At 41.4% G+C, this 11,578-nt stretch overlaps 1 protein-coding gene across 5 annotated transcripts in view; it reads right to left on the bottom strand.

Annotated features, from left to right (window-relative positions):
• Nucleotides 1–732: 732 nt before the first annotated feature.
• Nucleotides 733–11,578, bottom strand: part of LOC111868110 (transmembrane channel-like protein 5) — a gene marked incomplete at its 3' end in the record, with an annotated part of 32,030 nt that continues 21,184 nt past the window's right edge. For 4 of the 5 annotated variants that reach the window (XM_033752935.1, XM_033752937.1, XM_033752936.1 and 1 more), the window contains 7 exon segments: nt 733–754; nt 2,831–2,964; nt 4,230–4,388; nt 5,291–5,421; nt 6,761–6,920; nt 9,594–9,703; nt 10,759–10,882. In XM_033752935.1, the coding sequence (XP_033608826.1) occupies nt 733–754; nt 2,831–2,964; nt 4,230–4,388; nt 5,291–5,421; nt 6,761–6,920; nt 9,594–9,703; nt 10,759–10,882 (840 nt within the window). 5 annotated transcript variants of the gene reach the window in all.

Below are 11,578 nucleotides of genomic sequence, written 5' to 3'. Positions count from 1 at the left end.
CCTGCGTTTGAGTGACATCTGTAGGAGACAATGACATTTACATCCTACAGAGGCAGGTGTCTACCATGGGATTTGAGGGGGAGGGGGACAAAAAAGAACCTGTAACAGTCTGTGAGATGTTAAGGCTCCCACATTTCCTACAGTCAGCTCACATATAGTGGTGAGGAAATAATACTGTCAGTGCTATACACAAATTAAGCGGCCTCTGTAGTCTAGAGGTAACGTTCCCACCTCATGACTCATGGTACGCAGGTTCAAACCCGGCGGAGGTCGTCGAATTTTTAAGGGCGGAAAAATTCAGGGAATAAGTCCTCCGGGAGGGACTTTAAGCCGTGTGTCCCGTGTCGTAGCTTTACAGCACATAAAAGAACCTCATATCTCAAAAGGAGGTCACTGAGCCAAATTCAAGGACGTTTCCCGCCCAAGCTAGTGGAGGCCGAACTCGCTGGCTCGGTCGGGACTGATGGTACACACCAATATCAACAGGCTATAGAAGACTGGTAGAATATCATAGAGGGAAGCACAATGGACCAATACTGGTCTAAGTGCATGGGGAAACCCACCCTCTCCAATAACTAACTAACTAACTATACACTGAGCTCTTGAAGGACCTTTAGAAATCACCATTTCACTGAANCCATGTTCCTCACAGAGCTTGAGGTAAGATAAGTTTGTTGGACTCTGAGTATTACCTGCTCTCGCAAGTTTGAGTTACCAGCCATCCTCTTCTCGGTCCTCAAGTGAGCAAGCCATTCTGCAAAACAGACCAAACGTAAGCAAGTATCACAGAAATGCCTTCAATACACACAACACAAAAAAAAAACTGCATTTGTGACTTGTCATCTGCACGAACATACACATTTACAGGTGTTTTGAAACTGAACCTGAATTAATACAAGTGTGGCTAACTCTGAAGGAAGAACACGTATTGATGGTAAATATGACCAAATTTTGGATACTGTCCATTGCCTCAAGTCAGTTCAGAATATTCTGCCCAGTAGCAGACTCTTGTGAACATGGTAATGAATGTTCAGGTTCCATAATGCACTGAAAATTTCTCTAGCAGCTGAGTAACAGTTAGGGCTCTGCTCCATTGAATTAGCTGGTTAGTTAACATTTGTGAAACTTGATCGGTTTCTATCATCAAATGTGAGGAAGGGAACATCTTACCCAGCTGCAGCTACTACAGGGAGCTGATCTTTATCTCTGCCTAACTCAAGAGGAGTTCTGAGCAGAGTTAATGTCCAGTATCACAGCAGGAGATGGGAATACAATCATCTTAAGAAACTGATGATACATAAGCCCCCCCCCCAAAAAAAGAAAGACTCATGTTTGCTGTTAACACACAACTAACAGGAATGTGTAGGCATAACACAGAGAAGGTCTGAGGGCAGAATGCCAAGCAGGATATTTGGACCTAAGTGGGAGGAAGTGACAGGAGGTTCAAGGGAAGTGCATAATGAGGAGCTTCATAATTTCTACTCCGCATAAATATTACTAGAATTATCACTTCCAGGAAGATGAGATGGGTGGAGCACAAGCATGCATGCGAGATGAGAAATGCATACAAAATTTCAGTCAAAAACCTCTAGGGTAAGAAAAAACTTCATAAACGCTATCAAAGGAGACAACATAATATTAAAGTAGATGTTACATTAATACAAAACTCATCAGACTAACCACAAACTGTACGTAAAAAGAACACATTTTAGGTGAACTACATGCTGATTAAGCAGTGCCCAACAGTTCTGCACTATAAATATACGTGGATTTACACACCAATAAAATGCTGAAACAGACTAACCAGATACTAGCAGATTCTAAAGGGATCTGAAGATGGTGTACAACAATCAGAATTAGTGTGTTTTTGGACTTTGTCCATCATCTGGTATTCTAACGAAATAGAGAACACAACATGATCCAGTGAGTGAGTGAGTGAGTGAGGTTAGTTCTTTCTAAGGGACCCAACAAAGTAGGTGTCTCCTCCTCCTTCACCTGAGGATGGAAACAGACCCAGTTTCTGAAATGTTGTGTTCTCTACTTTCTTTAGAATTCCAGACTACGGACAGTCAAAAACCCAGTAATTCTGACCTGATGCTGTTTGTTTTCTATTGCTACTTACATTTCTGATTCATTTATTTATTTTCTTAATTTCTGTTTGTTTCTGCTGCTTTTGTTGGGCACATACTGACCAGACCAAGAGAGGCGGAGTAAATATTATATAGACAGCTGAGACTAGAATACGTGAACAGATGGGACAACTGCTTGACCTTCACATCGTAGTCACTGGGGTTAGGACACTGTGTAATCTAGATGATGAGTTGAGGCATTTCCAAAGGAACAGACTGGACCCATCAGGGCAGAAGGATACACTTCTACCCTGAAAACAGATGTACTATATTCCTCTGAAACACTCATATTGACCTACCTGAATATAACACGATTTTATACCTCACAAGACAGAAGTCTTCACTGCTGTGAAAATCTTGAATCTCATGGCTTGACAGTTTCATGATGATCTAATGTAATAAAGTTTTCCTTTTGAATATAAACATTTTCACCTACTGCATACTAACAACAAGCCCGACTAAGGGGCACTCTGACTGGCCAAAGAGCTAACTTGTGAGTCTCACTTGACATTTTCCATGCAGTGTTATCCTTTCTGGAGTCTTTAAGATAACTGCAAGGCCATGAAATATATTAACTGATGAAAGTCTCAAGGGGTCAAAATGTCCCTCTGAAATGATATCCAGCATGTCCAGGGCGACACAGTGAGATGTCATCAAATGCCAGACAGCTCGATATTAAAACTAAAAGCTGGGTTACTCACGGCCTTCAGTGACCTTGGAGATGCTGTGAAGTAGGAACTCCTTGTCCTTGGCTTCCAGCACTAGCATCTCTCTCAGAAGGTGCACCATGCTTTTGTGTGCATGAGACTTTGCGCGCAAATAGTACACACCAACACTGCAACATACACATGACTTACTTAATTCCACCAAATTCCAAACTAGTACACAAACTAACTAATCATCTCATAACAGAATTTACAGCCTCAACAGTCCTAATACCAGAGCCCACCAGTACACATAATCCTAAGCCAGTTCCATCCACCTCCCATCCTCACAACTTATTCCCATAAGATTCAACCTCCAGTTTCCTTCTAGATCCTCCTAATGGCCATTTTCCAAGAGATTTCCCTGCCATGTTTCTGCACGCAACTCTTGCCTCGCACATCCTAGCTACAGTCCCAGCACAAATTAACCTCCTAGGACTCAGTGAAAGCAGCAAGCATGCCTGCTTCCTGTTGGTTTCTTGCTTGGCTTACTCTTCCACCCTGAAGAGAGAGGCAGTTTGTTCCCCTGCAACATTCGTGAACTTTCACCAGACTATACGGTGCTACATCCCAGAAGACAGTAGTCTACAAGAGTAGCCTGGGCTCACCTTTGACACAACAATGATAAATTTTAAGATTCTATTAAAATATGCAATTCATTATGATAAGTACTGATATTTGTGACAAAGGTGTGTGTTATTTAACTGATACATACACTGGTCACTTTCCACTGTCTCATTTCAGTTTAAGAAACACATTCTTTCGCAGGCTGGCTATGGTTTCATGATCCCCAGTCCAGGGACTGAGGTCAGTTCCAGCTAATGGACCCAACCAAGTTTTATACTTTCATTTGTTACTGGAATCACAGCCAACTTCTGAAACGTGTGTTCAACAAAAACAATATGACAGAAGGTGTCCAACATGGTGACAAGTTTCTTGATCACCTGCCCAAACAAGACTCCATAACAAGAAGTTAGCCCTGTGTGTAAGCAACATAAAATGAAAGCACACAAGAGAAATGGACAGAGGTTAGATTTTCCCCTTGGCTGATCTACTGGATGTATGAGATGCAACAGAGTTACAAATGAAACTTTTAGAGAAACTGGAATTCAAAATTTGTTAAAAAGAGTTAGAAGAGAAAGTAATTACCATGGTCTCGACATGCAAAGAGAGCTATGGGATGACACACTTGAACAAGTTTATAGAGCCACATATTGAGGGACTTAAAGCTGGAGAATAGAGTGACCGAAAAGACCTGTAAAGAATTACGGGACTGAGACTTTCTGTAGGAAGCCCCATATGAAATGAAAAGATGCTGTAAGAGGGGGAAGGGCGAGGGGGAATGGAGGAGGAGGAGGAGAAATTGCACAGCTGGTATCTAAAATATGGAAATTACCACATGGCCAACAGAATTCCTGCTGTCACTCCAGGTTTTGTCAAGAACCTGATGAACTGCAAGAAGCCATTGTCCTCATTTTGAATTTGGAACACATCCAGGATTAGCTCGTACGGATGCCCGTAGGTGCGGAATGGACCACAGTTGGATGACTCGACTCTGAAAGCAGTGGATTTTATCATGTTGCAACCCATCCTTCAGTCCGCACGTTCTGTCTCTGAAACTACTACATGTATTTTGATCAAATTTTTTACTGTGTGCCCACAACAAAAATTTCCACACAAATTCAGTTCTGCTCTACACTGATCTAACATAATCCCCAAGTTATATGAAACTCAACTCACACTTTAATGTGAAAGATTCATAGCAATGACCATGGAAATTAGTCTCTGAAATGTGATAATGTGTAGTTTGGTAAAAAAAAAATTTACATTTCAAAGGAAACAGCTCTGTAGACATGTTTCCCCAGCAACAAGAGAACACACAAAAACAGAAGAGATATGTTCTGTGCAGTACATGCCGGGGCTATATAACAAGGACCAGCTGACATTACGAGAGAGTCCTGAGATGGCAGTTAGAAGAGTATAAGGTTGGTGTGAGATGGCCACCAGCCTCCAAGGATGTGAGCCTTGGAGCAGAGGAACATCCACTGTTCAGTCAGTCAAGAGTTGCAGTTGTGAGAAGTTAGTAGCTGAGGCCGGGGACAGTTCAGGAACCCAGAAAAAGGGGAAGTCAACTGTTGGAAGCCACTATCAAGCAACGGCTTGTGAAGACCGAGAAGACTTCATGTGTTCTGCAGTTGTAGCGATCTTTGGAGTGTGTGACTCAGTGAGACTGTAGTAGTTATTTGTAGTTACTTTCTCTAAGTGTTCAAAAAATCCAATTACTAATCCAAACCCAAACTACTGACACTTAATCATGTGACAATATGCTGTGGACCTGCTGTTCATAAAATTATCACTTGATCAAAGTATGAAATGGTAGTACACACATTGGATTTGGCATCAAACCTGAGATGTTCACTGCAGGAGGTCAGCAAAAGTATGTACTTGCTTACTTACTGTGTGAAGATGTAACCCAGAAGGATAAGTACCACCAATGCAGCCACAAAAGACAGGACGAGGAAGAGCGTGTGGGTCTGAGCAGCACGCCAGGGCCTAGCTGACGGTTGGCAGTTGTTCAGCAAACCAAGCTAGAATGACATAGTGCAAAGCCATTACACTGACTGAAACTTGGACTGCAGTGTGTCTGAAAGTGGGATTTATAAGACAAGAACAGAACTCTGACTGTGATGCCATACAGTTTGGTATGTAGGTACCGACATCTGGAGGCGGCAGGTTCCTCTGTAATGCTGGTACCTACATACCGCCTATTCATCATCACATTCTAGAAGATGACACACCACACAGTGGTCCCCTATGGAGAGGCTGCTCCACATAATATCTGTAGATTCAACTCAGGAGGGCCAAGTTTACTGGCTTCTCATACTGCCTACTGATGCACAGATCAAAGCACATTAGACTACATGGCATTATACCACAGAAAAACATAATCCCAATATTCATGGTCACAAATTTGGGTAATGCTTGCTACCATTCTGTTCAGAATCTTTCATCCTACTGTCTACTGTCTAAACGCATGAAGACTAAAATATTGTAACGGGTTTTGTTACTGAATACGCCGGAGAGATTGTTAATTGGTTTATTCAACAACCTACAAGTCTCGGTTACAATTAATTATAACACTGTTATCGGTTTTCACAATTTACAACCCCTATTCAATATTCAATTCACTCTATTGTCAGTAGTCTATACATTTTTATAACGCGGGAGCTATATCAGTGTCACTGTATCACACACTCCCAATTGTTACTCGGTTATCACGGAGGGGTCCTCCGTTGCGCAACATGTCACAATATATAGATCTATAATTTTGTTTGTACTTCTGTATGGGTGTGAACCCTGGTCTTTCACACTGACAGAAAACACAAGGCTGACGGAGTTTGACCACAGAGTTGTGACTAGAACACTTGGACCTACAAGCAATGAAGAAACAGAAGGCTTACAATATTAGGTAACTAGGAGCTTTATCATTAGCTCCATTTACCAAATATTATCAGGACGGTCAAATCAAGTCAGATGAGATGGACTGGACATGTAACATGCATGGGAGACTAGACAAGAGAAGTGTATTCAGAGTTCTGGCAGATATCAAGGAAAGAGACCACATAGGCACATCTGGGAGAATAATATTAAAATTAAACCTAAAGACACAGGGAGAGGGGGATTGGACTGGATTCATCTCACTCAAAGTAAAGAACGCTGATGGACTCCTGTGAACACAGTAAAGAACCTTCACGTTCCATAAAATGCTGGAAATTTCTTAACTAGCTGAGCAAGTATAAGTTTCCCAAGAAGAGTTCTGTTCCACAGAGACAGTCAGTCAGTCTTTTAATCTGAGAGAGGGGACATCATTTCCCATATAAGGCACTCCTGCAGTCCCTAGGGACTTCAGCATGCATGGTTACCCACCTTCTTCACATAGAACGTAATGAACATCTTGAGAACGACGATGAATGCCAGCAATGGGCTGAAGTAGAGTCCAACAAAGAAAAGTGTCTGATTGTAGATGATGTTCAGCGTATTGCGAGCAATGTCAAATTCAGGACCTCCAATCTTCTTCCACATCAACCTGCAACAACACCAGGTTGTTAGAATGCCTGCTACATGTCTTAACAAAAGGTGTTCATTGTTGAACAGTACTGTCATCTGGGATGTGATGCTGCACAGTCTGGTACAAACTTACCTGCTTCTTTGAGGAACATATGTGGTCTGTCCAAAAAGGAACCAAACTTTCTTTTCAAAATATTTATTGATAAACTTACAACTTAATAAGACTCGTCTCTTTCACAGTACTCCCCTCCACTGTTCATACACTGCTTCCAATGTTTTTTCTAGTTCTGGAATCCATTTTGCAGGATAGCGTGTAGGTCCTGTAGCGAATTTTCTTCTAGCTCTTCTATTGTCTGAAATCGGCGACCTTTCAAGTGGATTTCAACTTTGGGAACAAAAAATGTCTGAAGGGGCCAAATCTGGACAATAGGGCGGTTGGGGGACGATAGTCATCTTGTGCTTTGCCAAAATTTCACAAATGAGGAGTGACATATTAGCAGGTGCACTGGCATGGTGCAGATTCCAGGTCTTGTTTCTCCACCCCTCAGGCCCCTTCCTTCACTCTGCTTCCCTCAAACGCTTCATGACCTCCTAGTAAAACTGTCTGACCATGTGGAACAAACTCATGATGAACGACGCCCTTCCAATAAAAAAAAAAAAGAAAGTTTAAAAACACCTTCTCATTTGATCGACTCTTGACGTGCTCTTTTTGGTTGCAGCGACAATCTTCACACCCACTGCGACAAGTGAGCTTTTGTTTCGATATCCTACCCATACACCCGTGTTTCATCACCTATTACGACATTTTTCAGAGTTTCTGTCACCATTTGAATGGTCAAACAACTCCTGACTGACCATGACACGGTTCACTTTTTGATCATCTGTCAAAAGAAGTGGCACAAATTTTGCAGCAACACGATGCATCTCCAGTTTTTCGGTCAAAATTGTGTGGCATGAACTTACTGAAGCCTACTTCTTCATAAACTTCACGGACAGTTAGGCAGCGATTTTCAAGTTCTTATGCCTGAGTTGTCATTCTCGGTAGCAGCTTCGTAACGTGCACTCTTCGCCAAGAACAATTAGAATGATCCAGTCAAGGAGGATGAGAAGGACAAGGCATGTAGCAAGAATTGGGGAGAAGATGAATGCATATAGAATTCTGGTGCGAAAGCCAGAAGGAAAGAGACCACTAGGAAGACCAATATGTAAGTGGGTGGATAATATTAAAATAGATCTTAGAGAGACTGGAGGGGGCGGTATGGACTGGATTGATTTTGCTCAGGACAAGGACCAGTTAAGAGCTCTTGCAGACATGGAAATGAACCTTCGGGTTCCATAAAATGTTGGGGAAGTTCTTGAGTAGCTGCACAACTGGTGACTTCTCAAGAAGGGCTCAGATTCATGAAGTTAGTTTGTTAGTTAGTTAGTTAGGTACTTGGTAGCAATGAAGGATTTAATCTGCGAACGGAAAATGTGGCACAACTATGAACTGGAGAGAACAAACTGTCTTAAAATGTTGCTGCTTGACCGTGTCTAAAACATCTCTGATATTACATCATCATCAGACAGTGACAGATCATTGTGTCATCATTAGAAAGTCACCAGATCCTATTTTCGACACATGATGGGAACCAAACTCGCCATACCGGAGATCTTGTTGAACGAATAGGAATTTTCTTCCATATGTATGACGTACCCTAAAAGATATTTTGGTATCAGGATATCTGACCCATAGTTTTAGCTTTTCCTGGAAGTGCTGCTTTCTTGAACTCAACAACAGCATGCAGCATTCAGCTTTCAGTCTATTTCCCATATACATGGTAGGTCTATATGTGAGACAGTACTGTGATCACGAAGAAATTCATGTCAGGATTTTGATGGATTTCCATGTTTCCAGCCCCCACGTATCAAAAAATTGTCTTTTTAATTCTGTCTGTCTGTATGTATGGATGTATGCCTTGACAGTGACTGAATGGTAGGGCAAATTTTATGCATATCCAATGTACTAGAGCTTGACCATCCTATATTGGTGCCCGGTGAATCTGAACATTGCAGCTCCAAAAATATGGAACCTACGAATGGGCCTCAAAACACTAAATGGTGATTTTCTTAAAAATGACAGTAATGATTCTGACAATATTTCAGTAACTTGTGAGGATCACATCCCTAAATAAAACTGTAGAGGCGGTATTTTCAGGACAATGACAATACAGTAACTGGGGGACCAAACGAGAAATGTCGATTTTCTTGAAACTGGCTTTGCTGGTCAGATGAATCTCACTGTCTCTATCCGCATCAATTTGACCAAAATCCCCACACTTATTTCCTTACAGCCAATGTTATCCTCCAACCTACACATATAAGTCTTCCAGGTGCTCTCTTTTATGCAGGCTTTCATATCAAAACCTGGTATACATTTCTCCTTTCTCCCATGCATGTTACATGTCCAATCCATCTCATCATCCTTGATTTGACAATTCTAATAATATGTGGCAAGGAATATAAATTACAAAGCTCCTGACTGCAGTTTTCTAGTATCCTCCTCTCATGTCCGCCCTCATAGTTCCAAAGATTCCCCTCTGCACCCTGTTCTCACAGCCTCAGTCTGTGTTCTTCCCTTGATGTGAGAGACTAAGTTTGACACCCATTTCTTCATACTTGTAAACCCTGAAAGATGTTTCTTATCACTTACTTGTAAATTTGAAAGCGAACAAACTCAGCCAAAGAAGTGCCAACAACTGCAAGCAGGAAGTCAGTAATCACCAGGCGATATACCTCTTGGCCCAGTGATGTTTCCCAGCACTGCAATAACATGTTTGGTGAATCATCAGTTACATCCCATAGCTTATGTAATATCTTGTGGCCTGCTCCTGCTGTCACTACTCAGAACCTGGACAGAGCAAATGGGACGCAGACTAGACAGAACAAGTACAGGACAGCAAAACATTTGATCTTTAAAGCACATTAGCTTTAAAGTGAAAAACCCTGTATTTTCCCCACACAATGTATGTGTTTCATACGATACTCAGAATAAACAGCACTCATTTCCTTAAGATTCATTAACCAACTGGTCTTTGTAAGATAAATCTCATTTTTCTGTGAGGTTGGAACAGATTCTTAAAACGTTATTTTCAAGAATTCATGTTAATGTTTCAATGCTTATTAAGCATTAAGATCAAGGCTGCGCAATAGCTCAAACAGTTAGTTGCTGGCTTCCCATCGCGGCGGCCCGGGTTCGATCCCGGGTCTGGTCAAGTGGGATTTGCGGTGGACAAAGTGGGGCTGGGGCAGGTTTCCTCCGAGTACTTCGGTGTCCCCTGCCAATCTTCATTCCACTGATTACTACACAACTGCCCTCACATATCTGGGGCCGGTACAATAGGCCAGAAGTGGCCGCAGTACAAGGGACTTAGTCCCACCCCAATAGCAATAAAAAAAAGCATTAAGATTATTCTTACATATAACATTAAATGATTAAAAAATAGTAAAACCAAAACATACCAATGGCCCATGTAAAAGCCACATAAAGTTCTGCTCTGTGGGTATAATTCTTGGTCAAAAGTTTCATGTTATTTCATGTTTAATCTTAAAGGGTTAACAGCTAACAGTTTTTTTTTAATGCATGTGCTGTCTGTCTGTGTGCAGCACACAGATGTTGGCTGAATGGTAGGCAACAGTCAAGCACTGTGTGGATAGTGTCTACTTAAGAACAGCTGGGAGGCCAATATTAAAATGAGGGTGTGAACTGGACTCATGTGGCTCGTGGTAGAGATCAGTGGCGGATTCTTGTGAAAATGGTATTCTCAAGACAGAATCGGCTCCATGCAGTTAGTTAATGATGTTGGAAAAGAACTTACCTCAGAATTCTTTTTAAATGTCAGCCAGAAGGCAACGACAACCCCAATGACGACCATCTCCATCAGGAATGTTCTTGTCAATGTCACAAACAAGGCTGTACGTGGATTGCTGTAATCTTCAAGTCTACACAATAGCACAGAGCAACAAACAGATATTAAGCCATACTTTTTAATTTCATTCCTTCCAAGATGGCAGTCTTTTGGGATGTGATCTGGTTAGTCTGGTAGAAGGTTACCAACGTTTTAAAGAACATACTGCTCTGTGTCAGGATTAATGGTAAGACTATTGACCTCGGATCAGTGAAACTGAGTGCTAAGTGCGGGAAAACCTTAAATCAAGTAACGTTACATGGGGTTCCCCTGTACCAGAATACACAGCATCACTTCCCAAAAAATCAGTCCTAAATAATCACCACTGCAAGAATCACAAAAACCATATTTCTTTGTTTCAGACAAATTACGCTTCTCAAATAATTGCAAAACCAATAAATGTTTTTGCCAAAAGTTACAGAAATGAATATGGATTAAATATTCCATGTTACACATAATGTTTGTGTTTCTGAAATCCTGTTTTAAATTGTTTCATTTTGGTCCGTTACACTATTATACATAAAATCAATACAAAGTCCGTCGAGTGTAACAATTTTTTTATGGTCACTTCTTTCTCACTCTTGCCTTACATGTTTCGGTTTTAGTAAAACCATCTTCAGAGGCACATGGTACTAACAAGAAAACACTGGCATTGTTTAACTGTACACAGTATATATGCTGTGTGGGCACTGCTACAAATGTCGATGTGTAAAAGCACAACACTAGCTTG

The sequence above is a fragment of the Cryptotermes secundus genome, unplaced genomic scaffold, assembly GCF_002891405.2.
Source record: "Cryptotermes secundus unplaced genomic scaffold, Csec_1.0 scaffold1440, whole genome shotgun sequence".
NCBI lineage: Eukaryota > Metazoa > Arthropoda > Insecta > Blattodea > Kalotermitidae > Cryptotermes > Cryptotermes secundus.
This window is presented reverse-complemented; position numbering and strand designations above follow the sequence as displayed.